Source organism: Puccinia triticina, chromosome 3A (assembly GCF_026914185.1).
Source record: "Puccinia triticina chromosome 3A, complete sequence".
Lineage (NCBI taxonomy): Eukaryota > Fungi > Basidiomycota > Pucciniomycetes > Pucciniales > Pucciniaceae > Puccinia > Puccinia triticina.
The window spans coordinates 353,296-372,702 of NC_070560.1; the positions used below are offsets into that span (position 1 = coordinate 353,296).

The following is a 19,407-nucleotide window of genomic DNA, read 5'->3' on the forward strand; positions in this document are numbered from 1 at the left end:
AGGTCGATGTGCTTGGTCCGTTGTTGATACATTGGATTCTTGGCAAGGGCGATGGCTGCTTGATTATCGACGTGAATGTTGAGTGAGGCTTGATCGATGACCTTCAGGGATTTGAGAAGATAAGAGAACCACACTCCTTCTTGGGCGCCCTCATAGAGCGCTCGATACTCTGCTTCGGTTGTAGATGTTGACACAGATTGTTGCTTTCTTGACTTCCAAGAGATGATACTGCGTCCCCAACGGAGAAGGTAGCCTGTGTAAGACCGACGACTGTCCGCGCAATTTGCGAAGTCTGCATCGGTGAACATTTGCGGTGGACCTGATCCGCCTCCAAGAACTAGCTTGAAGGTTTTAGTCGACGAGAGATAGCGGATGAGATGGATGAACGCCCGCCAGTGGGTGATGCCGGGACGCTCCAGGTGCTGTGAGAGTTGAGACACTGCAAATGCAATGTCAGGGCGAGTTGCGACGGCGAGGTAGTTGACTGCGCCGATTGCCCTCCTGTAGTTGATGCCCAGCTGGAGAAATGCTTCGCGATCGTCTTCCGATGCCGCCTGAAGTCGTGTGTTTGGGACCATGGGAGTGTGAGTTCTACATGCGTTGGTGAGGTTGTATTCATTGACAAGCTTTTCAGTGTATGATTGTTGAGAAAGGGTGACTTGTCCTGGGGAGTGAGTGAGTTTCATGCCGAGGAGGGATGAGGCTTTGCCGAGATCTTCCATTAGGTATCGCTCGGAGATCAATTTTTTGAATCGGTCAACGTCGTGGCTGACTATTACCATGTCGTCAACGTAAACGTGGACGAAGCATCGCCATCCAGGGACATTCGAGACAAACAGACATGGATCCGCAGGAGACGACTCGAAGTTGATGGAGTCGAAGAAAGTTTTGAGATCCCGATACCACACCCTAGGAGCCTGACGAAGACCCTAGATTGATTTCTTCAGCTTCAAACAGTAGCCCGGTGGGATTTGAAGACCAGCGGGAGGGCGGAGGTACACTACTTCTTCGAGAATGCCGTTTAGGAAGGCGTTCTTGACATCCATCTGATGGATTTCCATACCTTCATTCACACCGACTGTGATGACCGTCCGAAGAGCAGACTGACGACCAGTTGGTGCATAGGTTTCGCCAACATTCACGCCTTCCTCCTGAGCGTTTCCTTGCGCGCATAGCCTGGCCTTGAGCTTAATCGGGATTCCATCGGCGTCGTGCTTGCGGCGAAACACCCAGACTGTGCCAATGAGATGAAAGCCCGGTTCGATCCGGACGACTTCCCATACCTCGAGCCGTTGCATTGCTTTGAGCTCGTCCTTTATTGCGATTAGCCAGCTCTCGGAGTCCTCCGATCGCATCGCCTCCCGATAGGTGCGAGGGACGTCGTCCAGGGGGTGAGCTGGTGCCAGAGCTGCCATGGCCATGGGCTTGTACCATGGTTCGCTGGAATAGATTGAGTTCGCCATATGAGCACGGCGCTTGGTGGTGATGATATTCGAGGAGTCGATATCGGCAGTTACCGGTTTTGGTGGTGGCTGCTCTCTTGGCGTCCAATCCCACCCGGGTCGGCCAGGGACTGTCCCCGGGGGAATCGGTTCTTCCGGGGACCTAGGGCTTGCTGCGGGAGCAGTGACAAATGTTTCCGCAGTTGTATCGGATACGTCTGCCTGTCCGGATATGGGATCCGCACCCGGATTGAGGTCGGTTTGCAGTGGCGATTCCGGATTGACTGGCGCAGTGCCTTCTTCCGATGATGGTAGGAAGTCGACAGAGTCTTCAAAGAAGTGAGAAGGGAATGTACCAGCTGGAGAACAGGCGGAGATTCCTGGAAAAACAGTCTTGTCAAATCGAATGTTATGACTGAACTCCACCTTGTTTCCTGGCATGAGTATTCTCCAGTTTGGAATACCCAGCCGGTACCCTACGAGAATCCCTTCTTTCGCTGTGTCACCAAATTTCCCCTGCCTGCGCTCCTTCGGGATATTGACATAAGCCCTTGAGCCGAAGACCCGTAACCTTGAGTAATCAAATTTCCTGCCGAACCAAAGCTCATGGGGAGTTTTCCACTTGATCTTTCGAGTCGGTGTGATGTTTTCGTACAAAACCGCTGTTGTCACTGCCTCGCCCCAGAGCTCGGCTGGGAGATTGCCCTCCTTGAGGAGAGCTCGAGCTTTTTCACTGGTGGTTCTATTGCCTCTCTCCGCTATCGAGTTTTGTTGAGGAGTGTATGGAGCAGTGACATGATGAGTAACACCATTAGCATCGAAGAAGGCTTTGAACTCATTTGAGTTGAACTCTCCGCCTCCGTCTGTGACAACATTGACGACTTTGGATTGGTGTAAGTTGGTTACTGCACGATAGTATGATTTAAATTGCTCAAACGCCTCGTCTTTAGATCGAAGAATGTAGACTACTTTGAAGTATGAAAACGCATCTGTGATTTAAAGTAGTAGAGGCCTCCGCCAACGGTGGGAGGAGTGATTTTCCCACTGAGATCCATGTAAACAAATTCTAGGATACGAGTCGGAGGAGGGAGTGTTTTAGAGAAAGGAAGCAGAGTGGACTTCGAGAGACGACAAGATCTACACTCTAGCGTTGAATGGTCAACTCCGAACATGATCTTCAAGGCTTCTCGACTAGGATGACCGGCGCGGTTGTGGAGGAGCGAGCTATCAGCGATTGCGCTTTTAGCGACGAGTAGATGAGATTGCTCACCTCGAGGGTTCATCGGCTTGCCGTCAAGAACAAACACGTTCCCCTGCACCTTCCCCTTGAGAACCGGCGAGTCAAGGTGAAGATCCATGACTACAAACTCGGGGGAATTGGGATTGAGGGTTCCGGCTGGTTTTTGAACAACGCATCCCTTGCAGAAAAGACGTCCCGAACTGATCAGAGGTTGAACAACTCGCGGGACGTGAAGAGCTTTCAATCGGATTGATGCTCCTAGGCCGTTGTCGATGTGTACATAGCCGGTACCTTCAACTTTCATAGATTGACCGTCAGCGATCTCCAGGGATGACGAGAGCTTCTTGTATGATGAGAAGTGTTCCTTTTTTGGGAACAGATGATCGGAGCATCCGGAGTCAAGGAACATTGTCATGTTTGAGTGAGCTGACAGGGCCTTCTTTGGATTGATACACCTATACGCTCCGTCGCTCGAGATGCTGGCGGAATCAGAATCGTCGTTTACGGCTGCCTTAGCTTGTTTCTTTCCCTTCTTCTTTTTCTTGAGGCCAGGGTGAAGCTGCCAGCATTTGCTGGCCGGATGAGAAGTTGCTGGATTATGAACTCCACCTTTGCAAAAAGGGACCGTAGCCATTAGAGCGGATTCAGTCTTGATTGTTTGGGAGTCGGCACTTGAGATTGAAACCCCCGATAAGCTGTTGATTTTTCCTTGGATGAGTTCCTTCACTTCTTCGACCGTCAAAGGGCGTTTGTCGGCCAGTCGATCCTTGAACAAAATGAGAGAATCAGGGAGCTTTGCGATAATTTGTTTGGAGAACAAGTGCTCGTGAAGGTGGACATCTTTAGGAATTCCGATAATCAGTCCAACAGAAGAGATGGTGGCCAAGTGGGCATTGAGGTCTTCAAAGAAGGTAGGCAAATCTTTGCCGAAGGTGAGGTTGCAAAAGGACTGATAAACCTTGGCTTGGTTTTCGGCCGAATTGGATTCATAGCTCGTTGACAGGAGCTTCCACAATTTTCGTGGATCTCGTCGGTTGGTGTCGGTAACAAACTTGTTATTGTTAAGTTGTCCCATGGTGCGTACCAAAATACCCGCAGCCTTTCCTCGCCTTGCTTCATAGATCTCAAACTTCGTTTCGTTGGTCTCAGGAGGAGCTTCGATGTCACGAAGGAGATACTTGTCAAGGTTGAGTTCTTGACAGTAAGCGAGGATCTGGGTCTTCCATTCTGCCCAGGTGGTTTTGCCAAGGCTTGGTACGGTGTCTTTCGCTGTCTTTTTGTACGACATAGCGTTCGAGCTCGGAGATATCGGTATCTAACAAACGTCGGTTAACCAGCGCTAGACTGGGCTCATAACCTTTTAGACGAGTGAGATAAGTGATCCGACTTATGAGGAGCACACGAGCGAGACACACAACAACCAACCTTTTAGACGAGTGAGATAAGTGATCCGACTTTTGAGGAGCACACGAGCGAGACACACAACAACCAACCTGAGACACGAGATGCGTGGATCAGTTGAGGAGAAATGCCAAGTTGAATGAATCATTATTTCATGCACACCTTTTAGACGAGTGAGATAAGTGATCCGACTTATGAGGAGCACACGAGCGAGACACACAACAACCAACCTAAGAGGAAACAGTGATGAGAACATGGTGATGATAAGAGATAGTGAAAGAACAATACCTGAGACACGAGATGCGTGGATCAGTTGAGGAGAAATGCCGAGTTGAATGAATGAAGAAAAAGAGAACCGGTACAATGTGCCCGCGGGCTCTTGACTAAATACAACTAGGTCTTTGACTACTGCGGCGAAGCCACTTGAGACTATAACAAGGTGACTGATAGGAAACCGCGGATAGTTCAATATATTATGGCAACGCCAAGATCAACTGTTGATCAGTGAGAAGCAAGTTGACCTGGGTTCAGCCATCAGCCACAAATATTTGTAGAAGTGTCTGGGAAAATACAGCCGAAGTGGTGAAACGTACCGCCTGCAACGTTGGGGTGGCCTGAATCCAATGTTTGATTCAACCAATCATGAAATCTCGTTTCATCAAGCTGGATACAAGGGCTGTGTGCTATAGGCTGGAGAGAGGGAGAGAGAAGAACAAGATCAAGGCAATGTTTTGTCTGGAAAAGGTTGTAAGTACTAAGGAATGAGATACATACCACCATGTGGAGTTGACTTTGATTGCAAATGCGAGCAAGAACTTCATTTCAGGGAACATTGATGAGGTTGACGGATGACTTTTGCAAGGAGGCCTCGAGTGCCCGATCGTATGAAAAATACTTGGGGGACACTTCGAGCCGAACTGGTTTGAATACCTTGCCACGAAATCAGTCTTCGGCCTTCATGGTTTGCATGATCAGGAGCGCTTCATAAAAATGAGCGCCATGGAGATGGAGATCTTCCTCTTTCCTGCCCAAGACGGTCTCTAAATTGCTTATGCTAGGATTTTGAACACAAATAGATCAGAACCATCGACTATGCAGGAAATCTGGTGAGGATCCAAACTGACTCTTGTGAAATTCCAGTTTGCTGTTCAACCAATCTGTGCTGAGAGTCGGACTGAGCTGGGTGACGTGGAGTGGGTAGTGCAGTGATGGTAGCTTGGTAGATTGAGTTTACTGCGGTTCGAGGGGGAAGTAAATCAACCAATTCAGAAAACCGGATGAAGAAGCGGGCTGTACCCTAGTAGTAAGGGCCGAGTTGACCAACAGCTCACATCCTCTTCATGACACAGGCCGCGGCAACCGTTGGCCAAGATACAAACTGGATCCGGAATGGCGGTGGCGTGATGGCTTGGGGGATGTGTAGTGTCATGGCAGGGGGAACGGGCGTTGGGAAAAAGGAGGGGCGTAGACGTGGCGGGCGTTGCCATAAGTTGGGTTGCAAGGAGAGGAAAGGGTTTGGGAATACCGGCGAGCTGGTCTATAAATACCAATGCAATCACATCTTTATTTCCTCAGGCGACTCTTGTGCTGTACTTCCAGCTTGAGGGTCGTCTCACCCTTGTCCGCTGTTGCATTTGCGCAGTCCAGCGAGGGATATTTGTGGACCCCCCTGTGCTTTAGGGATGGGGGTCTTCTTCCCAACGCTTTTTAACCCTGCTAGACAGGGATGGGCGTTGGGCCACGGTGTGTCAGCTTGCTGCGCTGGGTGGCTGGGTGCGGGACCTTTTTTTTCTCATTTTTTTTTGTATGGCCTGCTTTTATTTTGTGTATTTCTAGGATTGTAGGTTGAATTTGGCCCTCTGATTGCTTTTTTTGTAAAAGGGGGAACCTTTGATTTTTTTTTTGTGATTTGTTCAATTGCAGGGGGAACCCTTGAATTTTTTTTCTACAAACCTGAAGCTTTAATATACTTGGATATATCCAAGTATATTAAAGCTTCAGGTTTGCAGAAAAAAAAATTCAAGGGTTTCGACCCCTACACCTGAGCAAATTACAAAAAAAATGAAAAAAAAATCAAGGGTTTCCCCTATACATGAAGCATTTACAAAAAAAAAATGCCATGGTTTCCCATTTTAAAAAACAAGCAAATACAGGCTCTAATTGACCTCACAATTCACGCACAACACACAAAAAAAAGCTAAAAATAAAATTCAAATAACCAAAAACAAGAGAAAAAAAAACCCCGCTCCCTGCCACCCAGCGCAGCAAGCTGACGCACCGTGGCCCAACGCCCATCCCTGTCTAGCAGGGTTAAAAAGCGTTGGGAGGAAGGCCACCAGCCCTAAAGCACAAGGGGGGGCCACAAATATCCCCCGTCAGACTGCGCAAATGCAACAGCGAACGGGGGTGAGGCGACCCCCGAGCTGGAATTACACAGCGGTTCCACATTGCCGCCAATCCGGCCAAAGTTCGGCCGTCAATTTGACGGTTCCCCCCCAGCCAGTGTTGACCGTTCGCATGCCGGCCTCCCGTCAACCGTTGTAAGACTCAAAAGTGGTATTGAAACCCTTTTGCTGAATGGTGAAGGGTATGATGGAGTTGCAAGCTCTGCCCTTCTGTTATCAGTCAACAAGACCCACCAAGCTCAGCTTGGCAAGTTTTATTAAGTGATAGGTCTGGTCTGTTCCAGATGAAATCTGTTTGACTGGCAACGTGTAAGTGTTTTAATTACTTTGTTATAAGGGTTGAGTTGTTGTTATAAGGGTTGATTTATAGTTATAAGGGTTTTAGGATTTGAGTGTGGATGAGTGTTGGGTGACTTGTGAGTTCTGGGTGAGGAACTGGGGAGCAGGCCACTGGGGGTGGAGAGAGCTCCTTTTATAGACAAAAGTGGAGCCCCTGAAGGGGCTTGTGGGTTAGGGTTTCAGCTAATCTAGACAACAGGGTGAGGGATTTTAGCTGGTGGGAGTAGATACAAATGATGTCATAACCCCTCAGGGGCGCATGAATGGTGTCAGAATATACAACAGAACATTCTAAACATGCCAGGGGTGCATACATGATGTCAGAATCTAAAACAGAACATTCTAACGCATGCATGAGGTGACAGTAGACTGCATGAGCTGTCATACAGGGGTAATTAGTGTATACACAGGTTCTGAGGCTGCAGAAACAGTGTAAATGATGTCATACTATGTATATAAAGGAGTGTATGTAGTTAATATGTAATGCGTGTAGCCTGACAGGGAGATGTATGTTTGTATCCTGTGATGTGTATATGGGTACTACTGTGAAACTTGGGTTGAAGCAGGTGACAGCTGGGTTACTGGGGCTGGCCGTGTGATAGGTGTCCATGAGGTGTAACTTCCACACTAGAGGGGGTCCAGGGGTTCTTCCAGTGGTGACTAGGGATGAAATTGGCCGTAGAATCCATTTCTGGGGTCCATTTGATGGTATCTTGAGGCATATTATGAGTAATTAGGTGGCGTAGAAAAAACTTTTTATTTTTCCACTTTTCCGTCTACCACACCGTCAAGCGGACTGCCGAACTTGGCGGCACCCCCGCCAATGCGCAAGCGGACAGCCCGCTGGCAAAAGTAAGGGCACATCGACCCGTCCGGTGTGGAACTATCACGCAGGGCGTAAGCAGAGCTTGGAGGGGAAATGCATAATATCACGTGAAATGACAAGTTACACGGGTGCTTGAAGGGCTGCCCTCCTGTAATTAAGCTCTAGGAGATACACTTTTTATTTTAGTGTGGCGCAATCTTACTGAATTTAGCTATTTTAAATCTTGTTACTATTTTAAACCTTGTAATATGTAATTTTGATGTAATGTTATGATTTTAGAAGAGTTTTGGTGTGATGAGTACTCTGGGAGATTCCTGAACTTAAATTAATAAGTCAGATTTTTGAGTCAAGTGAGAAGTTGAGGCAATATTTGATAAGGGGCAATTTTATAAGACAATGTTGGAAGGGGGCAATTTTTGATGTGATGTCTGCTGAATGATATCAATTTTCATTCACTAATGCAAGCATGAGGGGGAAAGAAAACAAGAAGGGGCAAGAGAGGCCTCCTTTGATAGGAAAAATCACATCTGAGAGTGATTTACAATGGAATGAAATAAATGTACTAATGGGGAAAGCTGTTCAATGTAATGTGAAATAATTGTACCAATTGGGAAAGATTTACATATGTAATGAAAAAAATTACCCCTTTGGGTTATGATCACTTGGCTTGGACTAATTGGGAAGGAAAATTACGTCTAAGAAGTGATTTGCTACATGTGATTGAAGATCAAAGTGGGGAAATTTCTTATTGGGGAAGATATGACCTAATTCAGGTGATTGCCAAGTTATGAGTGGTTTTTAAGTGAACTTGTGATAAAATAAACACCATGTGAAAACAAAATTGTGTACATGTGATTTCAAGGGTGTTCAGCGCTTTTGAGCGCTTTAAGGTGAACAGTTCTTATGTAATTTGTATGTAATAGCCTTATAACTTGTAAACTGAATTTTTCCACGCTTTTTGACGGTGTGTACATAACTTTAATGTATGTGAAATTTATTTTTAACTTATTTTCAAAGATTTTGGTTTTGATTGGTCTTACCACATCCCCTCCCAACTTATTTGTCTGCCCTCAGACAAAATCCAATTTTTAATAAAGGAAGGTGTAAAGAAATAAATTTAATTCTTAATGTCTGAGGGCTGATCCTACACCTCAGTGTGTGTGATGTTTGTAAATGAAGGTGCTCAATAAAGATAGTGATGATTTCTGCGACCTGCGGCGAAGATTTTAATTCAGTTTTTGTCTTTTATTTTTGATTGAAATGGACAATCGAGTCCGCGACTAGGCTGCGGCGTAGCGTTCTTAGAGCGCATGATTAAACATTTTGTTCGGAGGAATCGCACTTCGCGGTCCAAAAGTTATAAAGTTCCAATTCAGATCATTGAGCTGGCCAGAATCTTAATGTTCAAATCTACAATCATCAAATTTAATATATCCGCCTTCATAGACCATGTTAACTATGAAGGATAATCAGAATTTCACAATTTTCATCATCAACTTTTGATTCTGCCGAGTTCAATTTTCATCTTCAAATCTAAACAACCCTCTCCGCTCATCGCACGATTGTCCTACCAATTCGTCCAATCATCCTTGTCGATCACTCCTCACAGCTTTCCGCTACCTTCGGCCGTATCCTCTAACTGATCAACCGGGTACTCGACTTTGCCAGCAATTTGCGGTGATCAAAAGGTGAACAACCATTCCTCCTGTGACCGATTTTCAACTTGCTAACATTCACGTTCCTCTCTCTTTTTTTTATACATATTTTCAGTGAACATATTTGCGATCCGTCGACCAGCGCGAATCTTAAGGCGAGTTGCGCCTAATCTGGAAGTTTTCAACGTATGTACAGCGCTTCCTTTGCTTTAGTCATTCTCAACAGGCTAGAAGACAAACTATCTTTGATTATAATCCGAAATCTGAAAACTAATTCACCCACGGCTGCTTTTCAGGACTTCACCAGATTGGTCCAACTTTTGTCATCTTATCTTCACAGCACGTTGTTTGACTCCGATCGCTATGGAATTTTGATCACTCATTTCCGAGTATTTAAACCCGCCGTTTCCCTTCTTTCTCGACTCCAACCAACCCTTCAAGTCAATCTTCATCTCATATACCAACTAAACCAACAACCCTTACTAATCTATGTCACAACACTCGCCTATCTTCATCCCCTCGCACTACACCGCTAGATCGGCCCGAGAAGCTGACAACAAAGAGATAGGGCGACTTCTTTCACCAAATGGGATTGCCCCTACTATTGGCGATTCTTTTTCTCAAGTCAAATTCGACTTCTTGGAAAACTACGTCTTACATCAGATAATCCAATACTGCCACCAGAACTTTCCTTGCAACTTCACTGAACAGATGAACCAAATCGACTTATATCGCGAAATTCGGGATGCTTTCGCCATGGTTTGTTTCTTTTTTCTTTTTATTTATCCTTTAACATTATGGAATTTGGCTAACTTTAATATATATCTTCTCTTATTTAGACCAACATACATGTCTTTTTTCACAATATTAAGGAAGAAAGCCCGGATGACAAGGAAATAGACGAGTTAGACAAGTTACCGGTCCACAACGCTAACGGGTACCCTGTCTATTATGGAACCCAATACTGTAAGTAGATCCGATTTCTCCTTATCTCTGGAATAAAATGTTTTAACATGGGTAGCAGCATATTTCCGAGCTAATACCGTGCCGTCCATTTCTTCTAATTCGTAGGATCCACCAGGCATCTGTTCTCGAATCCGATATGGTCTGTTCCATTTATTTTCAAAAAGTTTTCCCCACTGGGACTCCAAACTTTTATTGTATACTAATACTATTTCTCCTTTCTTTAAAGGGCCTCGAGTTTTTTTCTTCTCATTTAAGTAGTTAACCAATTGTTGCCGCGTTTTAACCAAATGAGCGTGTGCGTTTTGTAAAATCTCATCGCGTTGGCACAATTGTAATACCGTAGCTTCTAGCAGCTCTTGTGAATTTGTAATGTCTCCCCAGTTTATTCCCAAATATCTTTCTAGCTCTAAATCCAACGGCAATATAGCTTGTTGACCAAAAACCAATTCAAATGGCGAATAGCCTGTTGTTCTTTTAGTTGAAATTCGGTCCGCAAAAAGAACCAAAGGCAAGAAAGAGCGCCACTTCTTTCCTTCTGAGCCACAGAGTTTAACCAACGTATCCTTCAGTGCTTGATGACCACGCTCCACCATCCCATTAGCTTTGGGATAATATGGTGTAGTAACTTGAATTTTAATTCCTAGATCTTTGAGGGAATTCTGAAATTGCGCCCCAAACTCGGATCCTCCATCCACAACAACTTTCACAGGCGCTCCATATCGGTAAACCCAATTCTCCTGAAACCAACTCGCTATCTTCTTTGCTTGAATTTTTTCCATCCCAACCGCCTCAATTCAGCCTGAAAAATCATCCCTCGCAACTACTAAATACTTCCATTTACCGGCTTTTATGTGTACAGTATCTAAGCTGACTCGTCCAAAAATTACTGATTCACCCGTAGGTTTCTTATCTTCGGATGGCATTATTTTGCTTCTTTTTTGGCATGATTCACAGGATTGAACCCAATTCTTTACAAATTTCTTTAGATTTGGCCACCAGAATCTAAGCTTAATTCAACGGTAAGTTTCCTCCGTTCCCCGATGACCCAAACTTTCATGCAGTCCTTCAAGTATCTTCTTTTGAATTGCGGGTACCGTAACGACCACTTGCGAAATGGGCTGACTTTTCTTATTTAATACCCCATTAGATATAAAAAAGAATGCAGATTTTCAAATAATCTGTCTAAAATCTTCTGCGCTAACGCCCGGCGCTTTATTCATTGTGGTAAGGTAATATTCCAAACTTTTCCAGAATCCTTCTTGTAGATTTCTAACCTCCCCTCCCAACTTAGCTGATCTCCCCACAAGCTGAACTGAAAACGCTGTGGTAGACGGAAAAGTGGAAAAATAAAAAGTTTTTTCTATGCCACATAATTACTCATACTAGGCCTCAAGATACCATCAAATGGACCCCAGAAATGGATTCTACGGCCAATTTTACCCCTAGACACCACTGGAAGCGTCACTGGAGCCCCTCTGGATTGGAACCTACACGCCCTTGGACAATGGACACCCATCACACGTTCAGCATACCCAGTCACCAGCCTGTCACAAGCCTCAAGTCAAGGATCACAGTATTATGCTTATACACATCACAGGATACAAGCATACATCTCCCCATCAGACTATAGTCATCACATAGTATCAAGTACTCTTCTATTTCCATATTATGATGTCATCCCGCACGGATCCTGCAGTTTCAGACGTCATTCATGCACCCCCTGCATCCACCTGTCAACTAACGCAGCCTACTGTCACTTTACGCAGCCTTCATACAGCCCTACTGCATGCTTATGACATCATTTATGCACCCCTGACACGTTATGACATCATTTGTATCTACTCTCACCAGCTAAAATCCCTCACACTGTTGTCCAGATCAGCTGAAACCCTAACCCACAAGCACTTTGGGGCTCCACTTCTGTCTATATAAGGAGCTCTCTCCTCCCCAGTTGTCAGCTCCTCAGTTCATCACTCACCAATCACAGTCACCCCAATATTCACCTTTACCAATTATAACCAACCCTTATATAAATCATCAGCTCTATACCTTGTCAATCAAACAACTCATCTTGAGCCAACCTACCCTATCACTTGAATAAAAACTTGCCAAGCATAGCTTGGTGGGTCTTGTTGACTGATAGCATAGAAGGGCAGAGTTTGCACCTCCATCATCCCCTTCTCCATTCAGCAAAAGGTTCTCAGGAACACTTTTGAGTCTTACAACGCTTCTTTAGTGCCGAAACCAGGATGCGGCTTAATCCACTCATAATCTTCATCAAAGTACTCAGCTTCTTTGTCGTTGTTTGGCGGCCGCCGTGACAAGCCGTCCGGACCCAGAAATTCTTTTGCCGGCACGTGAATCAAATCATAAGAAAATAATTGAATAAAACTTATCCATCTATTCATCGGGGCGTTGGGTAGGGAGGGATTATTTATCATTCCTATTAAGCATTTAGCATCTACCGTTAATTCGAAATGCTGACCCCACAGCATGGTTTGCAGTTTCTTTAACACTTTAGCAACGCTGCAAAGCTCAAGCTTTGACTGCGAGTATTTAGCTTCTCGAGGCGCAAATACTATCGATTCGTATACAACAGGCCTATCACGACCTTCCGCGTCCTCTTGCTTAAGGACCCCGCCCGCTGCGATGTTACTTGAATCAATGGATAGCTTAATCTTTCCTGCTTTTTCGCCAAAATCCAGTTTCTTTAGGGTAATATCTTTCCCTACGATTCTTTTTAATTCATCAAAAGACTTTTGACAGTCCGCTGACCAATGCCAAACTGCGTCCTTCCAGGTTAATCGTCGCAAAGGCGCCGCAACAGTCGAAAAACCCTTTATAAACATGCGTACATATACGCAAAGCCCTAGAAAACCACGAACTTCGGTTACATTACGCGGCGTCGGCCAGTTTTTGACTTTATTCAACTTCTTTTTCGATATATGTCGGCCTTCCTTGGATACAACATGGCCTACTAAGTCGAGAGCCGGTACACAACATGCGAATTTCTTCACAGAGATTGTAAGTCCCGCCTCTTCAATTCTAAACAATATTCTTTCTAAAATTACAGCATACTCGTAAATAAAGCGCCTTATTTGAGGATTTTCGGCTAATGCTTCATTAATATAATCTGATTCAGGGCCTTTAATTTCCCCATTGTCAATAAAAATACCAATATTATGAGGAATCTCATCCTGTAGGATCCAAGTCATCTGGGCTTGGTACACCGCAACGGAATTCGTGGCGCCTTGAGGTAAACGTGTAAGCTGAAATCTTCCTAAGGGAGTTTCAAATCCAAGTTTATTAAAGACACAGTTTTTCCACAACTGAGAAAAAAAAATCAAGGGTTCCCCCTGCAAATACATAAAAACAGAAAAAAAAAACATCAAGGGTTTCCCCTTATTATAAAACACAAGAAAAAAAATACAATGTTTAATCTAGATACACCAGAACTGGAAAAAAGGAAAACTCAAATGCCCCCAAACAACACCAAAGGTGTTGTGAACAGCAATGGCTGTTGCATCTGGGCCAACCTCCAGCCCGTGTCAAGCGCACGGGTCAAAAAGGAAGGGCGTTGAAGGCCCCCATCCCGCAGCAAAGGCTGCAGAACCCGGGGGGGCCCACTCTTCAGCCCCTCAAACTGTGCAAGTGCAACAGCGGAGGGGGTTGAGGACGAACCGCACGCTGGAAGTACAGCGGCAGAGGACACCCTGGGGATTATCCGGACACAAGGGCACCCCTTTTTATACAAAATCTGCCAGCAGTCTTGCTTCAAGCCTTCCCCTCAAATTTGCCCTGCTGCATATCCTTGACAACCGGACAACGCCACCGCCACGGCGCTGATGTACATTTGACCTGCGCGGCACTGACTACGTCCTGTCAGAGGGTCGCGGCGACTCCGGGTGTGTCCCCAATTGTTCGCCGTGGGCCCACTGTGTAAAATCTTTGACCGTGACCTGTAAGGTAACTCTCCAGCTTCACCTTCAAAAAACTTTTCCCACGAGACCATCACATCCGCTTGCTTCACTTCACTTGCTCGAAAGAAGCCTCCCTGGCTTGATATGGTCAGTCCAATTCCCTTCCCCCAAGCTCGCTGATTGTGAAGACAAACTTTTGACCACTCAGCTTGCCACAGGGCTACCAAAGAAAGGTTCCGAATCTACAAGAACCCCGATGGCAAACCTGAGAACAGGTGTGCTTTCCTCCCCTGTCTTTTCCGCCACTGAGATGCAATTCTCTGATATGCGGCCCTCTTCCAGGTCAACAAGCGAGCCACTCGGCTTGTCTTCACATCCAAACCCTAAAGTCCGCGTCTGGCAGGTCATTTTTTCTCAGGACAGCAGAGTTACAAGAATGTGCGGCCAGCTCTCCCAAGAGCCCAACGGGGTGGCGGACAAAGCGAGTGGAGATCATGCGCTAGGACGGCGGGATGACAGATGTGGCGCGCTCCTTTGGCCTCTACTCAGTCCTCTCTCGCTCCCCTGGTTTCCTTGGCTATACCCACACCACCTTTGAACCCATAAATAAGATCCAGGAAATCGGCCTTGATATGGGCGGCACAAGCACCAAATTCAGTGTGTTTGATGGCCGCTATGAGACTGTTTTTGAGTCAACCACCGCCGCCCTTGCCATGTCTGCGGTTGGATATCAGTGAGTCTTTCTTTTCACCCTAAACCTCTCTCTGTGAAAGTGAACGCAACATCCCTGAAAATTAACTCATTCATGGTTGCTACTGGCTGAGGCTTGTGGTTGTGATTTAGGAGCGGACTGTTCTTCACCAGGTCCAAGAGTGCAGGCGCGTCACCCGGCCCGGCCTCCTTGCCGAAGGACGGCTCGCTGGCACATTGGGCACGTCCCCAGTTGTTGATTAACTTCATCTTTCTATCCTCAGTTCGACGACGACCAAGCCGATGCTTTCCCCTTATCTGGAACGGCTATTGCATCCAAGCGGCTCGCACGCGAATAAAAAAACAATGATCATTTTTTGTAATCTGGGAAAAGAAGAACAATGTTTAACTTGTTAGCCTTTCTCTCTCAAGTCTGACATTACTTAGCCAGAGTTGCATTGTTACTTCTGAACTGTGAGCTTAGCCCGAACAACAGCACCATACTGTTGGCTGTATCTATAGCAACAGAGTTGAGAAACAGGCAAACTTGTGTATACAACAAAATTTATTTATACCTTTAGACCAACTATCCAAACACAAGATGGGTACGGGGGGAAGATTAAAAGCTTGGGAAAACCCAAACACAAATAAAACATTGAAATTACTTTGAATTGGACAATGCAGAAAACTGTTCACACACTGGTGACTGTGCAGTGCACTCAATTTCCAAACACTTTGTGCAGTGTGGGTGTAGGAAGCAACTTTTTCAATATTTTTGACCAATCAATAGGCAAGCCTTTTATTGTTGTCTCTAAATGTTTTGGGAGTTTTTGGAAGCTTCCTTGTATGCTTAAAAAGCCCACTAAGAAAAGAAAAGGATAGTCATTTGGGGACCTGGAATCCATGTTCCCACAGGCCAAAAAATCCAAAAAATTTAGTGAATTGTGATAAATATTTATTTGAATATTTTGGAACTTCTTAAGTTGCTTCCTTCACCCGCAGTGTGTGAAGTGTTTGAAAACTGTGTGCACTGCAGAGTGCACAAACAGCTATTTGAAGTGTGCAAAGTAAGCCCCTAAGAGCATCTCCAACAGTCCAGGGGTGGATTGGCTTGCCTTTAGCAGCCTGCAAGCAGATGTCCTGAGCTGTCACTAATGTGTCACAGCAGTCTGTATTACAAACTGTTGATTCAGGCGGGGGTGTATCCCACACTGCCAGTACAGGCCCAAGCTGCCAAAGAAAGCAGCTGAGGTCGGCTTTGATCAGCAGCTCCGCTGGAGGCCAAAATCAAACTCCGGCCCGCCAAAGTTGGACTCAGACCGCGCAACAGCGGCTCCGTTGGAGATTCTCTAAAAAATAACACTTCAAGAAAAACACAGAGGCAACACTGGGTCGCTACGCTACGCTACGCTATTTCAGCGCTACGCGTTAGCGTAGCGGCAAAAAGCGCCCGGCTATTTTGCATAGCGTTAGCGCGCTGTTAGCGCCGCTACGCTACGCTAATTTTCAGCGGCGCTAACAGCGCGCCAATTCTTTGTTAGCGTTAGCGCGCCGCTACAGTCGCTACGCTACGCTGCGCTGCGCTACAGCGCTTTTAGCGGAAAAAAAGCCCTTTTTTCCCGCTAAAGGCGCTGTAGCGCAGCGTAGCGCGCGCTCTTTTGCGCCCTGCATGTTTAGCGTTAGCGCAATTGCGCGCATCTGCGCTAACGCTACGCTATCAGCTAAAATAGCTGCGCACCGCGTGCGCGTAGCGTTAGCGCATATGCGTGCAATTGCGCTAACACTACGCTAAAAAATAGCGCATTTGCGCTGCGCTACGCTACGCTAACCGCTATGGTTAGCGTAGCGACCCAGTGTTGACAGAGGGGTATAATTGAGAGTGGAATCAAACCCTACAGCGGCGCAGCCGCCTTAGCCTCTAGTGTTGTCATGGGACGAGACTCCAGCGCTAATTCACGCTCTTCGTATCCCCCCATTATATCCCCTAGCCCATAACATGCTCGACCTGTAAAAGATTGTACTAGATCTTCCGGCAAAGGCGGTAACCCGGCATCTTTTATAGTAACCTTATTCAAAGGTTGTAAGTTGTGCACAATTTGCAATTTCCCATCCTGTTTTTTAATGCAGAATATAGGACTCGAATAACTTGAGCTTGATTGCTCATAAAGCCCTGCTTTTAATCTTTCACGGACCAACTTGATAAAGGTAGCTTTTATTGGAGCCGGTATAGGTATTGGCCTAATTTGCCATGGTTCATGTGGTACAACAGGAATTACGTAAGGCAAGCCGTAACTATGCTTTAATAATCCACGTTTGGTTTCATCGAAGGCCAGCGCCTTCTCCCGTAAGGATATTAGATGATAAAATAAATTCAATTCAGCGGGATTTAAATAGCCTGGTGGCCCAAAATTAATTATTTTTAACCGTTCCCATGTGACCTTCTTTGTTTCTTTGAATTCAGGAGGGTTAGGCGTTAATGGAGTTAAATAAGGATCTCGCGATAATGGCGGCCGTCGAAGAGGGGGATGAATAGCGATTGGCATTGGAATATTTACTGGTTTGATTTTTTTTTGCAACAGTTTTATATTTTGCGGCATTAACTACATTGATTCTCCCCAGGCTATCCATTGACTTTGAAAGCCCAGGGTCTATTCTAAAAAATTACGCGCTGAAGAATTTGAAGGAAGAGTAGTTTCCCATTTGTGTTGAGTGGGCAAAAGAATTGGAATTAAATATGTATGTCCCTTTGGATCCAAAATAGCTAATGATTCGCCACCATCACCATTATACTTAATTGTAGCAGCTGAATCCATAAGGAATGGTTTGCCTAAGATAAACTGAACTGGCCCTTTTGCCACCCAGAAATGCACAGGTCTCGTTATTTTCCCTATCTCGACTTCGACTCCTTCGGCAATTCCCAAAATACTGGTATGATGGCCACCTATACCCTTTAAATTCATCGGCTTTTCAGTTATAACTAACCCAAGCTGCTGCGCTAATTGTTCTGGCATCAGGTTAACCATTGATCCAGTATCTAACAAGGCTTCATTATTTTGACCTTCAATTACTAGTTTAATATAACCCAACGGACATGAATAATGCGTCGTTGGAACTTCTACTAAATCGTCTTTGAATGAAGAATAATTCGCCGTTTTACCTTCTTCCGCCGGAATTCGACGATTAGATATCTTCTTTTTGAAAACATCAACCAAGCCGCTCGAAATTGCGAATATTTCCCCATAGCTCAGGGTCATTTTCCCTTCCAAAAGCATTCTTCTAGCCGTATCTTCTTCTAATCCAGGAAACTCTTTAGCTAGCGGTTTTTCTAAGGTAGTTTTTCTCACTGGCTTTTCCTTTTCCTTATTTTCTTCTTGACTTTCTTCAAACCTAACTTTAGATTGACTTTTTGCTTTAGGTTGGATTTGAATAGGCTTCAAAGCCGTGGCTTTTTTGATTAGGTCCTCGGCGTCGATATCCATAACAGTTTCTTTTCCGCTTCTGGTCCGTTTTACCCCGATAGATCCATTCTGATCCTTTTCCGATCGAGACTGCTTACCAATATCCACTTCAGCCAATACCCGGTCCTCCTCTTCGCATTCTTCTAGTTCGCCGAAGGACGCCGAAGCCGTAACCACTGCCGAAGCTTTAGCAAACTTATCTACCTCTTGCTTCAATGGTCGACTTGTATCCCAAGGTATAACCGCTCCATTTGGAAGCTTATAATCTTTTCCATCCCTCTTTACCAATCCGTTAGATTCATCCTATGCAAATAAGCCACACCTATTGCTTCCATGAGTTTCTTGGAAACAATAGTAGCACTTGAACCCCGGTATTCTTTTATAAGGTATGTTTACCGCCGCGGGAGGCTGCGGAACTTTAAGATCTAATGACATATGAGGTGGGGTCATCTTTCCCGCGGTCAATGAAGCTAATTGCTTTGTTATGTCTTCTAATTTCTTTTCAAAGGCTTTTATGGGTTGCGCTATCGTTGCGGTTTTGGATTCTTCTTTCTTAATGGAAGTATCTCCAGGAAAAAAGGTAGATTCCGCCAATCCTTGCCTGACCATAATAGAAGCTGATTTTAATTCTCTTTGAATAAAGTAGACAATGACTACAGTACGCAGTAAGATGTCGCCTCCATCACAGGATGCTTTCATCTGATTTTTGTTAAGTAACGCTTTTGTCGTAGCCTCCTCTAGCTCCGGGCTTAAAGCCTCCATTAACATCTCCCGATACTCTTCTAAATCAGAGCTATATCCCATCCGCACGAGATAGTGAGTAATTGTTTCAAATTTATTCTTGAATATATTAAATTCTTCTTGAGTTCGAATTCCACCCTTTTGCGCGGAAGAATTCACTAATTTGCGCAAATCTCTTTTCGAATATTTAACTAAAGGCTGCAATTTCCCAAACCGCGCAATTAAATGCTTCTTCAATAATTCACAGTCGGCGTCTTCATAACCCGTCATCGCTTCTAGTTCATCTTTTAAGTCTAAACCTTTCATAAAACTAATTAATTGTTT

At 45.2% G+C, this 19,407-nt stretch overlaps 1 protein-coding gene across 1 annotated transcript; it reads right to left on the reverse strand.

The window, feature by feature from the left end:
* Positions 1-5,025: 5,025 nt before the first annotated feature.
* PtA15_3A36 (uncharacterized protein) lies at positions 5,026-5,512 on the reverse strand (the record flags this gene model as incomplete). The annotated part of the gene is made up of 3 exons (XM_053167331.1): positions 5,026-5,137; positions 5,208-5,380; positions 5,459-5,512. The coding sequence occupies 3 exons, from the start codon at positions 5,510-5,512 to the stop codon at positions 5,026-5,028; spliced, it is 339 nt and encodes a 112-aa protein (XP_053018228.1).
* Between the last annotated feature and the right edge of the window lie 13,895 nt (positions 5,513-19,407).